Source organism: Haliotis asinina, chromosome 1, assembly GCF_037392515.1.
Source record: "Haliotis asinina isolate JCU_RB_2024 chromosome 1, JCU_Hal_asi_v2, whole genome shotgun sequence".
NCBI classification, from domain to species: domain Eukaryota; kingdom Metazoa; phylum Mollusca; class Gastropoda; order Lepetellida; family Haliotidae; genus Haliotis; species Haliotis asinina.
In genome coordinates, this window is record NC_090280.1 from 58,548,521 (window position 1) to 58,569,128 (window position 20,608).

Sequence of the window (20,608 nt, forward strand, 5' to 3'; positions counted from 1 at the left end):
AGATATTGGAAACCGAGCGTTACTTATATCATTACAACAGTGCTGATTAAATGTCAAATGGACGATTTCTTGACAATCTTTATCACCATATGCATGCACATGTTGATTTGGACTATGATTTAAGAGTTTGATCTTTGAACACCGGTGATGACATAGACAATCTGGTCCTGATAAAATTAAATGATACATGTGGTCCTTTATCGTAACGCTCGACACTATTAGTGGGCATAGATGAGGATGGCGACTGTCGGATACGTTTTCGTTTTGTTGCTTTTCATTTCAATAACCTGCTCCGTCAGTTGCATGGACAATGCGTCGGATGGAGAGAGAATAGACGACATGGAGGAGGATATGCTGGATATGAAGATAGCCATCGATAGCTTAGAACAAAAGGTTTTGGCCGACAAAATCTCTCTGAGGACAGGGTTGAGGAAGCAGGTACGCCAACGGATTAGAGAGGCAATGTCGGAAATGTTGCAAGATGGGTTTCTGCAGAAGATGATGAGTGCCGAGATCGCCGCTGAGATGAAACAGATGAAGCACAGCTACCATCAGATGAAGCATCACCTGATTCACGTCAGTAAAAAAATCATGGACTTACGGGACGATATGAGCGTGGTTCAAGCTGCCATTTTAAAGGGAAGTAACTCTAGTGCATCTGCTTCTGGAGACAACGAAATGAAAATAAAACAACAGAATATCGACCACATGAAATCAGAAAACAAACGTTTGAAGCAGGAATTAGCGAAGATGAAAACCACCTGTGGATCATTTAACTGTACGGAAACTGATGCAGAAGAATTAACATCCATGCCACTGCGCACATCAACTCAACAGCCTCCCAGTAATGATACTATAGCATTTCCTGCAGGTAACCATTCAACGAACTGCATTTTCTTTACGCGTGATAAACGTGACGACAAAATTTTCATTACTACACACATTCATTTCTGGAGTCCCCTGCCATGATATTTCTGTTCTATATTTACTGGGACGGTGGGGTAACGTAGTGGTTCACACCTTTGCTGAGTAAAGTAAAGTACAGAGTAATGAAAATAACTTAAAGCCATGATCCGGATATTCGGTAATCCGGACGGACATGATTTCATTGCAGGCTGACCCGTGAAGGTCCCGGGGTAGAATAGGCCTTCAGCAACACATGTTTACCATAAAAGGCGACTATGCTGGTAAGAGGTGACTAACGGGATCGGTGGTCAGGCTCGCTGACTTGGTTGACACATGTCATCGGTTCCCAATTGTGCAGATCGATGCTCATGTTGTTGATCAGTGGATTGTCTGGTCCAGACTCGATTATTTACAGACCGCCGCCATACAGCTGGGATATTGCTGAATGCGGCGTAAAACTAAACTCACTCACACACTCATTGCAGGCTATTTATTGATAAAAGAAGATTTGGAGACAAAACATGTTAGTTCGGGATCGTTGAGGCCATAGCGATATAAGGCATAATGATTCTTTGGCACGCCACATTTCAATTTTTATGAAATTGTATACCTATGGAATGTAAACCAACTGTATAGTAGATCGTGTCATTTCATCGTCTTCCCTTGATCTCCACGTCTTGCTCAACGTTTTATGCGACATCATGAATGCAATGCAAGTTTGATTTTCTTCTTAAAATCTCTTAAATGTTAATATTTTCAAAATTCAGCTTTTGGTGCGGTGCGGTGCGGTGCGGTGCGGTGCGGTGCGGTGCGGTGCGGTGCGGTGCGGTGCGGTGCGGTGCGGTGCGGTGCGGTGCCTTACTATGTTATGCAGTGTGCTAATATTTCGTGCTTTCCCCTTGAGCTTAATTCCAGTAACATTAGTGACGTGTAATCTTAGTGTGAAACACGATGTGATGCAAGCAACTTACGAGCACTGATAGAAGAAGGAACATAATCAGGATGATAGCTTTCTGGGGCGAATGAGTGAGTGAGTGAGGTTTACGCCGCTTTCAGAAATGTTCCAGCAAAGTCACAGCAGGGGACACCACAAATGTGCTCCCCACATTGTGCCCCTGTGGGGAATCGAACCGGGATCTTCGGCGTGACGAACGAGCACCGTAACGACTTGGCTATCCCATCTCCCTTCCTGGGACTAAAGGAGTGCAATAGTCCACAGTGAAATGTCGAACCATTGAATTAAACTCACCTTAATGGATGTTACATCTCAAAAACATTATGCATATATCTTGCAGAATGCACGAAAATGGCAGTTCCTAACTTTTCCTTCGAGTCCAAAAGTTCCTGGTTAAATCTTGGTGATGACTGGACACTAGACACCACCGAGGCTCAAGATGGTGAGAGATCTGCCAAAGTAACGAATGGCGGCGTTTACCAGGAGTTTTTTTTTTTTTTTTTTTTTTTTTTTTTTTTTTTTTTTTTTTTTTATCCATTCAACTCAGTAGACAGATACACAAATAAATGATGCAACAGCACAAGTACATAATAAGACAAAAGTTCATATGGATAAAAGTTATACATACTGGATATATGGCAGCAGTGGTGACCATTTTCTGTCAAATGGTAACATTTTATTATTCTTAGTAGCAATAAACTTTTCAGTTTTGAAAATATCACCCAGTATTTTTAGAAATGCGTCCAGTGATAACTTGGTGTTTTTAATACTTGATACATGAATGTATTTTTTACCAGCAAGAAGTATATGGTTCATTAAGTCAGTATTATTTCCACCAATTAAGACTGTATATTTTGTCAGGGTAAATGTTTCTGTTGTCTTATTGTCAATATATTCTTTCAGTTTCAACCAGAATGTTTTCACACATTCACATTCCCAATAAATATGTATCAAATTTTCAGACACTAAGTTACAAAAAGAGCAAAGTTCATCATCAACTAATTTCATTTTCAGTAATTCTTTTTTTGTGTATATAATATTATGAATAAATTTAAATTGAAAGTCAATCAATTTTGTATCTTTTGTGCATCTTCTATAATCTTTAAAAATATATTCCCATGGGATTACAGTGTCAAAGAGTTGTTGCCATTTTTCACATGTAGAAGGGAAAGTTTCAGTACTTATAAGCTTATCATAGAAATATCTTGACCTCTTTGGTGCTGAAAGTAAACATATCAGTGGTGTGCTGAGATAGTGATTATGAACAATCAATAGATTATTTCTAATAGTATCTTTCCATTTTCTTGGTATATTTGAAAGAACCTGGTAGTAATCAAGAACTGTGCCTTTGATTTTGTAAGCTTTCTTAAGTTCATTAAATGACAAAATACCTTGATCATTACACAAGTCTCTTATAGAGTGAATACCCTTAAAATACCAATGTCTTATAATAAAATTACTATTTTGGAATTGATGGTTGAACCAAAGGGGTTCAGATAAGATTTGATTAATATCTGTAAAATCAGTTTTATGTGTTCTATAAAATATTCCCCATGCTGCCAACACATCTTTCCAATAGGGATTAATTATTTTCACATAATTTTCAATGTTGGCTCCAAGCAGAAATATATCCTTGAATGGAAAGGTACTAGGGCTAGTGTTTTTATTTTGGAGATATTTATTTAATACTGACAGTTTTAATGAGTTAATGAATACCTCTATATTAACCATTCTTAGTCCCCCTTCTTCATATTTTCTAATAAGTGTTGTTCGCTTTATCTTATCGCGCTTATCATTCCAGATGAATTTATAAAATATATTGTTTAATTTATCAATGAATTCCTTTGGAGGATTTGGGAGTGAAGTGAATATATGCACTAATGATGAGAGTGCTAAAGTTTTAATAACCGTTATTTTCCCTATTAATGTCAAATTTCTTTTTCTCCAATTCCCAAGAGTTCTATTAATAATTTCTAGTCTTTTTCTTGTATTAATTACCCAAAGGTTATTCAACTTAGGATTAAGCTTTATTCCTAGTACATCAAAATCCCCACTGTGCCAATCAAGCTTAAGATCCTGACATAACATCATGTTACTACCTGCCATTGAGCCTATCCATATTGCTTTAGTCTTCTCTACGTTTATTTTTAAACCAGACATTTTGTAGAAATTATTTAGGGTGTCAATTGCTATGCTTAAGCTTTCTTCACATCCATCAAGAAATAATTCAGTATCATCTGCATATTGTCCAATTTTATGTTCAGTATTATTCAACGTCATTCCTTTTATTGCACTGTTGTTACGGATCATTGTTCCTAAAATTTCTGCCACTAAAAGGAATATGTAGGGAGAGACCGGGTCGCCTTGTCTACAGCCCCTTTCATTGTGAAAAAACTGAGATAGATGACCATTTTGTATAACACAAGATGTAGGATCATTGATTAATATTTTGATCCATTTTTCCATATTAGGTCCAAAGCCAAATTTTCCTATTGTTAGAATTATAAATTCTTTAGAGACAGTGTCGAAAGCTTTTTCAAAGTCAATAAGTAACAACAGTCCCTTTTTACCCTGTAATTTTGCTTCAAACATAATATCATATACCAGTCTAATGTTCTCACTAATACATCTTCCAGGGATAAAACCTGTCTGAGTTTCATGAATTAGTGTATTCAAAGTTTTTTTAATTCTGTTGGCTATACATGTACTGAGTATTTTATACACAGAATTTAGAAGGGAAATTGGGCGCCAGTTTTTTAACAACTGTCTATTTTTGTTAGCTTTTGGAATGCATGTGATGACGCCTCTTTTGATTGTTGGACTTAACATATTTTGCCTGAATGTTTCTGATATATATCTACAAACCCAAATATGGAGATCTTTCCAGAAAAATTTAAAGAATTCTATTGGGAAACCATCTATTCCTGGGCTTTTGTTATTTTTCATTGATTTAACAGCTTGTGTTATCTCATCTATTGTAATGTCACCCTCAAGAGTTTCAGCTTCAACAGTTGTTAGTTTTGGTGTAATAACATCATTGAATATCTCAATATATTTACTTGCTATTGTACCACCTGATGCATATAGATTTTCATAAAATTTTCTCTGCTCATATAGAATAGCCTTACCATCTGATATTACTTCTCCTTTATCATTAATGACACTATTCATAAGCTTACTGGCATAATTTCTGTTTTCGAGATGACAGAAATATTTGGTTGTTTTTTCTCCTTCCTCGTACCACTGAATTCTATTTCTTATTTGTATACCTCTTATTTCAGCTTCTTTTAATTTTTCAAATTCTAGTTTACATTTGGATAGTTCAGCAAGTTTAGTTTCACACACTGTTTGGAAATTTTCTCTGATTTCTTCTTCCATTGCAGAGATTGTTTTTTCTAAATTTTTCATTTTTTCAGTCTTGATTTTTTTTAGGTAGGAAGAGAATGATATTGTTTTCCCCCTCACTTTCATCAAAAATGTTTCTAAAAACAATGTGTCACTTATTTTAAGTTGTAATTTTGAGTCCTCAGTATGACCTAGTTCATCCTCAGTGCAGTTACAGTATTCTAATTTTGTTTCAAGAAGCATGTCCTTGACCATATTTACATAGTCTTGATTATATAGTAATGATGTATTTAATTTCCAGTATCCACCACCCCGTTCCTTATGAAGTTCACTGGAAAAGGACATAGTAATTGTCGAATGATCAGATTTATATCCTGGAAGTATGGAACAGTCACTTGTCATGTTTGCTAAATCTTGTGAAACTAAAAAGAAATCAAGTCTGGACTGTTGTTTCGGGTTTTTTTTCCACCATGTGTACTTTTTAACATCGTAATTTCTCTCCCTCCAAATGTCTATCAAATCATACTTTTCTATATTATCTAACAATACCTTTCTTGCTTTTGGATTATTAATATGTTTATAATTTTCTAAGTCAATGGAAGGATTAAGAACTAAGTTCCAGTCTCCACATATCACAAGAGATTCATTTTCAAATTCTTCCATATTGTGAAATAAGGCATGATAAAATTCGGGTGCATCTTGATTAGGACCATATATATTAGTCAGTGTGATTCTTATTCCTTCTATAGTTACATCTGCTATTATATAGTTTCCATTGGTGTCAGTCTTGAATTTGTGGATATTTACTTCCAAATTATTGTTAAATAGGATAGCAACCCCTCTTGCATTTGATTTATATGGTGCTATAATGCTTTGAAGACCCCATTCATTTCTCATAGTAATATCATCCTCTTTGGCTATATGAATATCTTGTAGGCATATAACTGAAAACTTTCTTTTACGCCAAAGGTTCATTATTTCTTTTCGTTTTCTCTTTTCTGCCAGGCCTCTACAATTGGCTGAAGCTATTCTAATCTTATCACCCATATTGATTCATAATGCGCACACTGTTACTATATCTCAACTGTCTACTGAAATGGATGTTTTTATATTTTTTAGTGAAAACAAGATTATAAAAGACATTAGAAAACATAAAACACAAAGAAAAAGTGTCACCACAAGTCAAATCCATCCTGTACTATATAATAGACAATAAAAAAAAAGGCCACTGTATCAATGTGTCTAGGTAACACCTACCATGTCTTCTGTTGAGAAACACATAGAGGAGAGAAATACACAAGAGGTGTCCAAAAACTAGGTCAGATAAGGGAGGCTACTACAATTCTGCTCAGTTGAATAACCATATCCGACGAATTTCACGTGAAAATATGTTTCAAAACACAAGAATTACAGCCAACAATAATATTATGTTCTTATGTACATAAAAACAATCATATATAAATATATATCACAAACTCACGTTTTTAGACCCAACTGCTGACGGGCAGTGGGGTGAACAAGTGTCAGTTTGATAGTCTCTCGACACAATCAGTGTAAGTCACGTGATCGGTGACCAAACCACACATCGGTTTATAAATACGGCATATGATTCACATCCTTAAAATGCTAATCCTGCATAAATATAACGTTCAGAAAAAAATTGATATTGATAATATCGATAGAGATATCTGTATATAATAAACATCATGTTCCTTAAAACAGCGACGTCAAATGCATTTCACTGTCAGCGAGGTAGCGAATGTCAACAATAGTCACATGATCATGCCCCCAGGAGTTCGTCTTCGCTACTCCGTGAGTACGTCTTAGGGGGAACCGACCGACGTTGCTGTTTTCATTTCATGGTCCTTGTTTGTGATTACATTCGGGATGGACCAAGTACCACTGACTGGCTCTCTTGTTTATATTCCGGGGTTTGAACGGGTCCTTGTGAGTGTTTACATTCCAGATCTGACTACGTCCCACATAGTGCATCATTTGAACAGGTCTTTGTGAGTGTTTACAGGTGTTACTACACATAGGCCATCCTTAGCAGAACTGGTTCTCCTGACTTTACTCCAAAACTGAACGCGTGAGAGTTTACGTTCAGGGCAGACCAGATCGTATAGAACTGCACCTGAGGACAGATTTGAACTGGTCATTTTGAGCATTTATAACCTGGGCACACCAGATGTCTGGGGCATTTCAGCTTAAGGCTGATTCCACCCATGTTCTTGTTGATTTCCAGAGTGAGGAAGTTCAGCATCTCCGGTTACAGTAAGAACGTGGGAGGTCGCAAGTCTATCGCCAACCCAGCGGACTACAGCCTCTATTGTGATCTTCAGGTAACGCGTGTTTCATAAATGCTTACGTGAAATATGTGGTTCTCGTAAAGTGGAAATCCAACATGGATTGGAATACACCTTGAGTGGCACCGATTTGCAGGGAATGTCTGGACCTGGTATTAAATGACCAATGCATTGCATAAGCGCAGCAATAATATGACTCAAAACAGCTCATGACCAAAGCTAATAATAAAAAAATCAGTTCACGTAGAAGAAAACCTGTATTGTTTGAATGCACAGAAACCTGCGATTTTTCTAGCCAACAAATGTCAACCCAGTGAACAAATCTGTTGAGATGATTTAAGTTGTACGTGTTTCTAATGAGACCGATGTTAATCGTTAGTGCTGAATCCAAGACATCGGTAATTGGTTATGGCAAAGTCTTGACATACTGGCCTCTTTACTGATGCAACGGTAAGTTTAAACACCTTTCGTGCCAACCGCTCTACAAGTGTTTTATTGTAACACAAACGTGGCCACGGTTGTTACTGGGTTTTTTTCAGAAACGGTCTGGTTCCTATTTGTGGGGATACAATGCTGCATTTACACCTGGCCGGAACAGCTGGCACAGAGCACAGGTGAATGTCAGCCTGTCAGAGGTATGTATAACGCCACGTGCCAAACTTACACGAGTACGTGTACAGTGGAAGCTGTCTAAACCGGCACTCATCGGGACTGAAGAAATAATCCAGTTTAGACGATGTGACAGATTGTAAAGCTGATGGTAAATGTACAATCCAAGGACGGGACTGAGATTTCATGCCGGTGTTGACAACTTGCCGGATGGACAGATGCCGGGATTGACAGCTTCCACTGTATGTATAATATCGGTGATTCAAAAGAAGATGTTTTGTCCTATAGCATGTTGTATGCATCTGTTTAAGTAAGACGTTCGTTTCTCTACGAGAAGCCCATCCCAGTAATGGAAGTCAGTCCCTAGATGTTGATTGGGACACCAATAATAGGTTCAATGTTCTGTCGAGAATCGATCTCGGATCTGTAGCCTAACAGGCGAGGAGACTAAGCTTAGGACGAAACTGAAGCACAGGTTTGGACAACATCATTGGTAATATAATGTGATGTTTGCACCAGATGAATTCCTTTGTGATGTAACGTCTCACAAATGTTTTCTATAGCAATGCTGTTGCCATTTGTATGTATTGAGTAGGAATTTATCATGACAATAATCTACAGGCATAACGAATTCAAGGGACAGCTATATTTAGTAAGTTCTAATCGTGACAAAACTTCGTTATATCCGTCAGTTCGCTATAAACGTGCTAAAAACTTAGTTCACTAATTTTTTGATGAATGAAAAGGCACGGCCTCTGTCAAAACGAAACATAAGCTCCACAGTGTGTTTAACCTAGGGTGTCCTTTGCGGGGTTCATGACGCTGAATTCATCCACTAGATGTAAATGACAAAAATGGTGAAAATTTAAAAATTCGATTCTAAGAAGTGGTATTAAGGAATACGTTTTTCATTTCTAGCCACTAATTGCAGCCTGTTGATTGACGTGTCTGATCCACAAAGCGTTGCGTCATTCATAATCCTATGATAGACGATACACTTACGATAGCTCGAAACGCTACGAACGCTCTGCGGAGCAAATCCCAGGGTCCTAATTCTCAAAACGTTCGTAACTCTAAGAATTCTTAACTTTGATCGTAGCCAATATGTTCTGAATGGGCTTAAGAAGTTCGTAGGACTACGAACATTTAGAGAATAGCTGGCCAGGTCCTTAATGGAAACAAAGTCACATGTGCATGTATTTCTTTCAGGACGACGCAGTTATAAAGGCTGCATGTTATCTTCTGTACCGAAACTCAGCCTCGGTTGGAGCGGCCTACTTCGACAATGTCGCCTTATACCGACTGTCAGATGACACGACAGATTTCACCCAGTGCCCAACAAATCAATCAAAAGCGTCTACACAGCCTTTCAGTAATGGTGTGTTAATCATTAAACGAATCAGAATCTTTTTAGCACTATGTATCTGTCATTTCCACAAAACTTTATTGACAAGTTTTGAACCAGAATGAAGCTAAGTTTCCAAAGTTCAATCCCCGTAAACCAGAAACGTCGTTTGTCGAGTATTGTCAGCTAGGTCATCAAATTACCGTATAGAACGTAACTAATAATCAGTCCCTTGATTTGTGACGTCACCCTCTCAAAACCTCATTGCACATGTCAACATTTGCATTATTCAGATTTAGTTACGGTTGTGTGATTCAGAGGGGTCCACAGTCTGATGGTTTGAATTGGCACTCTCCGGCTTCGGGCTCCCAAGGGACCCAAATCTGCCTAATGAAATGTCAAACCCTTCATTTTACCCAGTACCTTCAAGTGAAGTGAACATCATACATACATCTTGCAGAATGCACGAAAATGGCAGTTCCTAACTTTTCTTTCGAGTCCAAAAGTTCCTGGTTAAATCTTGGTGATGGCTGGACACTAGACACCACCGATGCTCAAGATGGTGAGAGATCTGCCAAAGTAACGAATGGCGGCGTTTACCAGGAGTTCGTCTTCACTACTCCGTGAGTACGTCTCAGGGGGGAACCGACCAACATTGCTGTTTTCATTCTCTAGAAGGACTCATCCTTGTTTGTAATTACATTCGGGATGGACCAAGTGTCACTGACTGGCACTCCTGTTCATATTCCAGGGTTTGAACAGATCCTTGAGTGTTTACATTTCAGGTCTGACTACGTCCCACATAGTGCATCATTTGAACAGGTCTTTGTGAGTGTTTACATCTCAGGCGTTACTACACATAGTAGAACTGGTTCTCCTGACTTTGCTAAAAGACTGAACGCGTAAGAGTTTACGTTCAGGGCAGACCAGATCGTACTAGCTACATCCCCGGTAGAACTGCACCTGAGGACAGATTTGAACTGGTCATTTTGAGCATATATAACCTGGGCACACCAGATGTCTGGGGCATTTCAGGTTAAGGCTGATTCCACCCATGTTCTTGTTGATTTCCAGAGTGAGGAAGTTCAGCATCTCCGGTTACAGTAAGAACGTGGGAGGTCGCAAGTCCATCGCCAACCCAGCGGACTACAGCCTCTATTGTGATCTTAAGGTACCGCATGTTTCATATATGCTTACGCGAAAAATGTGTCTCTCACAAAGTGGAAATCCAACATGGATTGGAATACACCTTGAGTGGCACCGCTGTACAGTGAATGCCTGGACCTGGCATTAAATGACGGTATTGCTTAATCACAACTATAACCTGTTCTGGATAAGGGACGTACAAATTGCTCAAGACTAATGGCAACAGTACAAAATTGGCTCGTTCGGGAAATCAAATACTGTTCACTTGACATGCCCGGTGTCATAAATTGTTTCTTAGAAGAAAACTTCTACATGTTTGAACAGAGAAACTCTGATGTTTCTAACCAAGAAACGTCAACCCAGTCAGCCAGACTGTTGCAACGCTTTGTGGTGGTAATTAATGAGACCGAAGTTAACCTCTAGTCCTAATTCCATGACCACAGTCGAAACGTACTATTGTATCTTTCATTAGCCAATCTAAATATTGACATTCTTGCCTCATATTTGCTTAACTCTTAGTGCCAACTGGTCTTAAAAACGGTTTTCGTTGATACAAACGTGACCTCAGTTGTTACTGGTTTTCAGAAAACGTCTGGTTCCTATTTGTGGGGGTACATTGCTGCATTCACACCTGGCCGGAACTCCTGGCACAGAGCACAGGTGGATGTCAGCCTGTCAGAGGTATGTATAACGCCACTCTACAAATTTACATAAGATAAGTGTAAACCTATTTTCTTCAATTGAAAAAAGGTTTGTGATTTAGGTGCTTGTAATCCTACACCGGCAATAGTGTGTAACTTGTTTACGTCATCCAAAGAGATCTCCCTACCAGTGACGAGGGTGACGGAATACCAAATTTGGGTTTTACGTGTTCTAGGGAAGCGTCACGTACAAACACTTTATCCGGTGAACCAAACTCTCCCGGAGTCAATGGAGTGATTATTATAAATGAAATTTTCAAGGCAAAGTTTGTCTTCGATTGATTTTTTTTATTTACCGTCTCATACATTCGATTGTATTATTGAATAAAAACTTTCATTGCAGTGCAGATGCGTAAAGGTCCGGGGTAGAATAGGTCTTCAGCAACCCATGTTTGCCATGAAAGCCGACTATGCTTGTCCTAAGAGGCGACTAACGGGATCGGGTGGTCAGGGTCGCTGACTTGGTTGACACATGTCATCGGTTCCCAGTTGCACAGATCGATACTCATTTTGTTGATCACTGGATTGTCTGGACCAGACTGGAATATTGCTGAGTGCGACGTAAAACTCAACTCACTCACTCACTCATTGTAGTACACTATAGATCTAATGAACTTGGGGCAATGGAATAGCCGAGCGATTAGAGCGCTCGATCGCCATGCCGAAGGCACGGCTTCAATTTCCCACATTTCCCAAATGTATGAAGCTTATTTCAGGTGTCCTCCGCCGCGATATTGCTGCGATATTGCTAAAAGCGACCTAAAACCATACTCACTTAAATATTGCTGAGAGCGGCGTAAAACTATACTCACTGCTTTTAATAAGGAAGTGATTTCTTTTGACACAGTCGCATTTATTTTCCTTTTTTCAGGCTGATGCTGTTGTAATGGCCATATGTCATCTTCTGTACCGAACCTCGGCCTCGGTTGGAGCGGCCTACTTCGACAATGTCTCCCTCTACAGACTATCCGATGACTCCACAGGCTTCTACCGGTGCCAGTGAAGAAATTTTATCTGACATTCTGGCTGACAGAACAAGGTGTAGTACGTTCAGGTCACCATCGGTGTCATACAGCGTACAGTTCATCGTACAGTATTATTCAAAATGCATGAATGGTAGTAGGATATTTGGTTATACATGTATTTATGTACATACAATTAAAAATGTATTTTGAAAAGGGTAGAATAAAGGATTTGTTTATCTGGTAGTTTAGCATTAGGAAATGACAAAGGTTACTTTTTTTCTAAGTACAGGTTTGTGTTTACTTTTACATAGATGTTAGATCAGATGTTAAAACCACCGGGTGAAAATACAAGGGTGGTGACATTATTATTTCTATAGCTGCAGTAATCACAGGTTGGTTCAATTCAAGGTATGTTATTCGATCGGCCTTGTTCAGCTGGTATTCTGTGTGGTAATGTCGAAACTGAATACACGTATGTTCACTGGCTCTGACTTTCAGGAATCGCCATAAAATATGGCTCTAACGAGAGCTGGGATTTAAGGATTCTGTATAAGACATGGTTGGGATGAATTGATTTTTTGAAAGTATGAGCAGAGGTAAGATTTTGAGACTGCCAAATACAAGGTCGATTTTTCTAAAAATGGATTATAAGATATCCATTTATTTTAGTTTGTGACTGGTTGGGCTCTTCATAACAGTAAAACAAAAAACAAAAAAAATTATACCGCAAGTATGAAGATTTGTACGGAACAATTTTCTCCAAGGAAACTTCTCTAAAATACTAGTGTGTCTTGCATGGTTTGTTAAAGAAGGGGATCGGTTGGTTAGCCTAGTGGTTAAAGCGCTCGCTCTTTACTCCGAAGACCCGGGTTCGATTGCCTACATGGGTACAAAGTGTGAAGCACATTTTCTGGTGTCCACCGCCGTGATATTGCTGGGATAGTGATAAAGGCGGCGCAAAACTAAATTCACTCACACTCACTGTAAAAGAAAGGAGGGGCTTGCGTAGGATTGTTTTTTCGTTTTGTTATGTTTTCTTTTTTGGGGGGTTGAATGGGTGAGTGAGTTTAATTTTCGGTCGCTGTTTAGTACTTGATGGACAGTAATTATTTAATTGAAGGAATATTGTGTGCAGTGTCGATCAAACAAACAAACAAACTAAAAAACAAGATAAACCTGACTGAAAGTCTACTTTCATGAAAACATGTAACATTATTTAAATGTGTATCAGTTTGAAGTTTGAGGTGCATCACTGATTGTTATTTCTCGCCATAGTCAGACTGGTGTGAGTGTTGCCTCTTATACTGTCAGCCCGAAATGAGGTTAGTTTATCTCCCCTTATCTCCATTTATCCAAGGGCACATAACTGTGCTATCATCAATGATAACATCATTGTCACAGCAGCGTCCATCTGCAATATGTTTAACGCTGCACTCAGCAATATTATAGCTATTTGACGGCGGTCTGTAAGTAATCGAGTCTGGACCAGACAATCATGTGATCAACAGCATGTACATCGATCTAGCAACTGAAATACGATGACAGGTGTCAAATAGGTCAGGAGCCTGACCACCCGATCCCGCTAGTCGCTTCTTATGACAAGCATGGGTTACTTAAAATCAGTTCTAACCTGGATATCCACAGGTATTGATTACCTGTTGTCAATATCTTGTATGAAACCCAAAACTAAGATGGTCAAAATCCAACCATTAATACCTCAAGGAACATTTACGAAGAACACTCTTTTGGCAAGATGATCTTATAAGAACATATTTAATAATGTAACACTGCCTACAAACTGTTCGCTCATGTTGCAATTTAACGTAATTATATATGGTTGATAGTGTATTTTTACGGTCTTAAAACAGAGTAATGGTTTTAGCAAACGGTCCTTTGATTTTGGTACATTTATCTACTGTCCCTGTCCCCAAATCTTCACGTCATTATAGCTGCAGCATATCGCCATGACTGGTCACCACTCACTTTAGAGTCCATTGAGGGTCTTAAAACAGGATGATGGTTTTAAGAAAAATTAATTGATTTAGAGTCACTGATCTTCTTAGCGGACTGTCCCAATTCATCCACCGTTGTATCATTGAGACGACTACACACTCTCCGCACTGTACGAGAAGTTACAACCATTACAGATCCGAACCCGGAATAACTGGTGTGGTAAACTGTCAACACAATAAACGTTAATCATCGCTTTAATCACAGGCAAACTGTAGCGCAAATAGGGTTGCGCAGCGTAGAGGATATGACAAGTCTTCTTTATATGCGAGCGAAGCGAGCAAAGGTTGGCAACATACTTCCCTCGAAAAAGTATTTTTCATGTCAAAATAAAATATCGCAACCATCAAAGGTATACACCTATTTCTTCACTGGGTTGTGCTCTCACATTTCAAACCCCATGTTGAACAATTACTTACGTGAAATATTTTTTATTCAACATTTTAAGAACGACTCGTGGTATAGCACACCTATCTTCGCCTCCACTCCCCCTTCCAGCTTCCGGTTCAACGGAGTGAAAGAACAGGATGGTATTATTCCATATGGAATGCTTACAGTTACCTCCCCTACTTCATTCGCCCATTACGCCAGAAATGTTTATGAATGTTAACAATAGCGACGACAGATCAGATAAATAAACTCCAACAGGTTCATGAAAAAATTAGGCAATATGGTATTTCTTTTTAATTTCTGCTTATTCCTGTTCCGTCACTCCCTTGAACCGAAAGCTTTAAGGGGAAATGGAGGCGAAGAACGATCTGAATACAACGGGTGGAGCTTAAAATGTTAAATAAAAGATATTTCACGTGAGTAATTATTAAACATGGGGTAGGAAATCTGAGAGCATAACCTAGTGAGGAAATGGGAGCGTACCTTTGATGGTGGCGATATTTTATTTTGACATGAAAAATATTTTTTGAACAGAAGCGAAGGAAGTGCGTTGCCAACCTTTGCTCCCTTCGCTCGCATATAAGAAGACTTGTCATATTCTCTATGTTGCGCAATCCTATTTGCGCTACAGTTTGTCTGTACTTTAATTATAGATTATATACTACTGATCAAACGTTTCGACTCATTTGTGTAAATGTAGCCACTTACTTGAGTCAACTGTTCTAAACAAAATTTTGCAACATATTTCATACTGTGTAATGAATTGTTTACATATGAACTGATTGTTTCCAGCTCGTTTCCCCAGGTTAGTGGAGAAATTCATCTTCGATGTAACCATACACATAAATATAACATGTAGTGAGTCCTATACGTTAGTCTAAAAGTTTAATAGGTAGTATAGCGTGCCCTTCTTACGTCCTGAACAACCTTGTGATGTGTGTTCTGACTTACCAGTCGCTTGTAGACACAACGCCAGGGTTGGAACGTATTGTAGCAAACAGTGAAGACGTTATCAATAAAGAATGTCTTGACCGATAACTGTTGTTTTACAAAACGTCTCTGTTGTATGCGTTTTAGAGGTTTGACAGCACACATCTCTGGACAGACTGGAAGCCTCTAACCATTTCTACGTCGAGCCACAGCGCTGTTGAAGTGACCTAGTTGTTTGTGCGTTCGCTCGTCAACCCGGATTCTGCTCCTGATTGTATGAAGTCCATTAATAGTTTCCCTGCCGTAATAGTGCTAGAATAATTCTAAAATCGGCGTATAAATACATTCTCTCACGTCGCTCAACGACGACACGTACAGATGACATGAGTGTCGGAAAGGTAGTCTGGTGGTTAAAGCGTTCGCTCATCACGCCGAAGGTCCGTGTTCGATCCCCACATGGGTACAATGAGTGTACAGTTTCTGGTGTCCCAAGCCGTGACATTGCTAAAAACGGCGTAACACCCATCTCACTCTCACACTCACTGAAATGACACGATAGTAACAAAGCATTGACCTTGAACTGTTTGAGGGGCACGTTTGGAATCAGATAAGATAAATTTTATAGATGAACTTCTTTATTCGGAATGGATGTATATATATGTCATCCGGATAAAGAAGTTGTCATTCATAATTTTGTCCTTATCAAATATTGACTTAGCCTAACAACTTTGGCTGACATCCACCTTTGACTTTGATTGAGAGCTGCAGAGATAACTACATATATTGATTATGTTCATTACATTCCACAATCATCCTTCTTCTTTCATAATGATAGAGCCTATCGTATCCTGCATCACATGCCTCAAAGGATGGCCTAGATTAGTGAGTGAGTGAGTGAGTTAAGTTTTTACGCCGCTTTTAGCAATATTCCACCAATATCACGGCGGGGACACCAGAAAATGGGCTTCACACATTGTACCCATGTGGGGATTCGAACCCGGGTCTTCGGCGTGACGTACGAACGCCTTAACCACTACGCTACCCCACTGCCCGCCTAGAATAGTGGATGATTTCATTGTTTGGCTGAAACAATGGTGAGGCAACGTTAGATTTTAACTCACTATGAATTAATGAGATGTTCTTTACCGGTCATACACATTCCAGATGTATCTTAGTGATCTGGATATCGAGTATTGTTCCGTGTGTGAACTTCATTCCTATACCATACATATATATAGTGAAATGAGAGTGTCCTACGGTAAAGAAATTGAATCATGTAGCTCATGTGGTTTAATCGAAATGAGAATTTTGATACATTTCCTTAAAACCTAAGGCCTGTACTTCGGGCAACTGTTTGTGCGATTTGAAGAGCGGTTCCTATTGCAGGTCCGTATCCTAAGGAATTACCAATGTCTTGAGCGAGATCCAGGGCTGAGAGACGAGGAGTTTGTCCAAATGCCAGCTGATTACCAGTTACATATTGCGGGGGTCCGAATGCTCCCGAGGACTGACTGGATCGCGCATAGTTCAAAGCATCTCCTGCAGTATTAATGCTCGGAAGTACATTCCCCTGATTGGCGTTACCAATCGCAATTGCTGTTCCCCCAACACCAGCTTCTGCAACACCTACGCCGTTACCGCCACGCCCTATTCCAATTGCTGTACCTCCTTCACCAGTTCTGGCAGAACCAAGACCGGTTCCACCATATCTTGCACTTCCGATTGCAACTGTTTTCCCTCGTATACCGGATTGACCAATGCCTATGCCATTGCCGTCTTGTCCGGCAGTACCAATACCATAAGCTGTCCCAAAGTTACCGGAGACTCCAGTACCAAGAGCAGTGCCTCTGGTGCCAGCCGTCCCTATTCCATAAGCTCTTCCTCTTGTTCCCGCAGTGCCAAAACCAACAGAGGAACTATCGCTTCCTGCGTTGCCGATTCCCATGGCAGTTCCTCTATCGCCAGCCTTTGCCACACCAATTCTAGCATCTCCTCCACCAGATGAACTCACTCCGAAATCCAGTGGACGGCGATCATATATAGAGTTAACTGATCCTCCGCCGAGTCTACTCACATCTAGTGTATTATAATTAAGACTTCCTGGTGCAGTTCCACTCTCACCTCTACTGCCGGAAGAGCGCCCAAGGCCTATGCCAGTGCCTCCTATACCAGCTTGGCCAACACCGATTCCTCTGCCCTCCCGGCCAGCGAGCCCAAGGCCAACGGCCGTACGTCCATCACCAGCAGTACTCATCCCCAGACCGGTTCCTCGATGCCCAGCTGTTCCCAACCCGATATTGGCAGATCTTATACCGGGGACTCTTCCTAGGTTTAATCCAGGAATTCGCATTGCAGGACTGGACGCACCTACAAAATAGGGATTGCAATCCAAAATGTGTAAACCATGGAACCATATGGTCATAAGGAGAAGATTCACGGTTGAAAAAAGGTTTAAATAGGGGAAACAAAAGAAACAAACAAACAAAAAATGAAAACTTCGTTCAGTAACGAATATTAGAAGATGTTTTTTAAAAGATGTTTTGAAAGGATTTACATCTCATTGAAGAGAAAGATGTTATAGTCTTATGAAATATAAAGTACATCCGTTTTGCGTTATATCTGTCACGTGCAGGCATCCATGAAACAGATTTTGGTGCGCCAGGCGTACTTGTCAGTTCGAATCCCTTTTCGCCCTAATTGCTTTACCTGATTTTTCAGAACAATATGCGCGTGATTTGCACCATAGGGAGAAATGGTTGAAAACTGCATCCCTTTGGGGATTCCTCCAACTTGTCCAACTTGAAAGACTGACACCCAAATCACCCACACTTATTTGTCTGAATGTTAACGTCACAAATTGTCAGCCACATTTGAAATCCTGGCAAACATTTCGTTTCAGATAGAATCTTATCCAGGTCTCAATACCTAAAAAAGTGAGTGTCTTTGTTTGTTGTTTAACGAAACTCAGTAATATTCCACCAGTATGGCCGCGGTCTGTAAATAATCTTGAACAGGCGATCCTAGTGTTCAGCAGCATGCGCTTCGATCAATCCAAATTAGCCGCATCTTGCAACAAACATTTGTTACCGGAAACCAATTCTAACTCTTATCTTTCCGGGTACCTAACAAATAAGGGGCGGTGGGGTAGATAAATGGTTAAAATGGAACCGTCTCCGTCGAAGACCTGGGTTCCATTTCCCACATGGGCATAAATGGAGAAGGCCATTTTCCTGAATTCCCCGCTGTGGTATTGCTGGAGTATTGCTAAAAGGAATACTGTTAAACCCAAACTCATCAACTCACTCACTTACTAAATTAACTAGCTACCTGAACATTGTTACATGACGAACAGTCAGGTTAATAACGAAAGCCCCACGACTCGGGAAATCTAAAGTTCCATTTTCGGTCAAACCAACAAGAGAAGTTGATATTGGGTAGTCTTTAGTGGTGAAAATCGTCATGCTGAAGGCACAGGTTGGATTCCTTCTGCATTTCACACCTGCATTCAGTTACTGGGACTTCCAGCCGTACAAACATTTTTATCCATGCTCTCTCTGTATCTACGGTACCATTGAAGATTCTGGTTACACTTGGTCCTCAGGGTCCCATGCTTGTCGTAAAAGGCGACAAACGGAATCAGGTGGTGAGACATGTGTCATAGTATCTCAGTTCCGTAGATCGATGGCCATGTTCTTGATCCCTGGATTTTCTGTTCCTTACTCGATTATAACAGGATATTGCCGAGTGCAAAATAAACCAAAAACACAACTGCATTTAGGGCCATGTGTTTAAAAAAGGAACAAAACTGAATTGTCAAGTAGGTACTCAAGACAAAGAGATGTGTCACGGGTTGTTTGTGTCTTACGTGTATAAAGTGATTGTTGATATCGAGGCTGATCCCACTGGGGCTCATACAGTTGACCTTGACCGTACTGGATCACCAACCCAGCAAGATGGAGGAGAATGGGCATGGCTATGTTGGAAACCATACTGTCTGAAACAGAAACGACATATATTTCAATATAGCTTTTCATCCACTCTTAGTAAAATTAGTCTCAGTACTTTTCGTTACACTCCACTACTGAGTCTAACAAAACCTAGTGGGTGGTCGCGTCAGGTAATCTTTGAGCGACCTGTTACTGTCCAGTCAAGTGAGAGAAGGCCGAACACATTTAACCAGTCAGACAAAGGCTATTGTTTAGGGTTTGGCTGGACTTAAAAAATCGCTAGTCACTGACACTGATCCCTCATTAAACGAATTAAACACATGTACAGGTATTTGACATGTAGTAGATATGCTTAGGGCTTTCTGGTGACATGGTTACCATTAGCTAATATTTCCACTAGCTGACATCCTTGAATATTGACAAAAACGCTATGTTCAGAGAATGTTTACTCACTGCTGACAGTACTGAAGCGTGTTCCATGTACATATCTCGGTAGCGATCGTATGGAAAATAACACTCGGAATCGTTCGGTTACGGACCTTCCCGAAGTAAAAGATATGTGCGAATGTCTACTTTCGCGATTTGGCAAGCTGTGTTCTGATTGGTCATTCTCAAAGGTTACCAGACGCGACCTCCTACTAGACGCAGCAGTGGACTGGCTTTCGTCGTCATTGTTATTTACAATTTTTGCTTTCCTAGTTGTTTTACGCCGCTTTCAGCAATGTTGCATCTGCATGTCGGCGGTCAGTCAGCGATCAACATAACAAGCATCAGTCCATGCAAGTGGGATTCCTTGACATGTGTCATACAAGTCGGTGACAGGGATTCGAACTCCGGGCACACACACACAGACACACACACAGACACACAGACACAGACACACACAGACACACACACACACACACACACACACACACACACACACACACACACACACACCACTCCCATGCTATGAAGCATGTAATGATTACAATTTTTTTACAATTATATACTATATGACTATGGCCATTCAGTATCGACCGATTGCTTTTTGGAGAATCATTACAAAGGAAT

General features: G+C 39.9%; 2 protein-coding genes across 2 annotated transcripts; one reads left to right on the plus strand and one right to left on the minus strand.

Annotated features, from left to right (window-relative positions):
- The first annotated feature begins 237 nt into the window (after positions 1 to 237).
- LOC137274037 (uncharacterized) lies at positions 238 to 12,316 on the plus strand. Its single transcript, XM_067806999.1, has 11 exons — positions 238 to 871; positions 2,202 to 2,346; positions 5,372 to 5,390; positions 6,999 to 7,018; positions 7,452 to 7,548; positions 8,052 to 8,147; positions 9,331 to 9,499; positions 9,927 to 10,089; positions 10,541 to 10,637; positions 11,198 to 11,293; positions 12,185 to 12,316. The coding sequence occupies exons 1-11, from the start codon at positions 238 to 240 to the stop codon at positions 12,314 to 12,316; spliced, it is 1,668 nt and encodes a 555-aa protein (XP_067663100.1).
- Positions 12,317 to 16,883: 4,567 nt separating this feature from the next.
- Positions 16,884 to 19,605, minus strand: LOC137281460 (uncharacterized PE-PGRS family protein PE_PGRS20-like). The gene is made up of 2 exons (XM_067812703.1): positions 19,474 to 19,605; positions 16,884 to 17,975 (listed from the first exon to the last, which is right to left on the minus strand). Exons 1-2 carry the CDS (start codon positions 19,595 to 19,597, stop codon positions 16,930 to 16,932), a joined length of 1,170 nt encoding a protein of 389 aa, XP_067668804.1. The 5' UTR covers positions 19,598 to 19,605; the 3' UTR covers positions 16,884 to 16,929.
- Between the last annotated feature and the right edge of the window lie 1,003 nt (positions 19,606 to 20,608).

Coding starts and splice junctions, on each gene's coding strand:
- LOC137281460 (XM_067812703.1), bottom strand. CDS start 19,597: ATGGTTTCCAACATAGCCATGCCCATTCTCCTCCATCTTGCTGGGTTG. Junction 17,976..19,473: donor TCAACAATCACTTTATACAC/GTAAGACACAAA, acceptor CCTATTTTGTAG/GTGCGTCCAGTCCTGCAATG.
- LOC137274037 (XM_067806999.1), top strand. CDS start 238: ATGGCGACTGTCGGATACGTTTTCGTTTTGTTGCTTTTCATTTCAATA. Junction 872..2,201: donor TACTATAGCATTTCCTGCAG/GTAACCATTCAA, acceptor TATATCTTGCAG/AATGCACGAAAATGGCAGTT. Junction 8,148..9,330: donor TGAATGTCAGCCTGTCAGAG/GTATGTATAACG, acceptor TATTTCTTTCAG/GACGACGCAGTTATAAAGGC.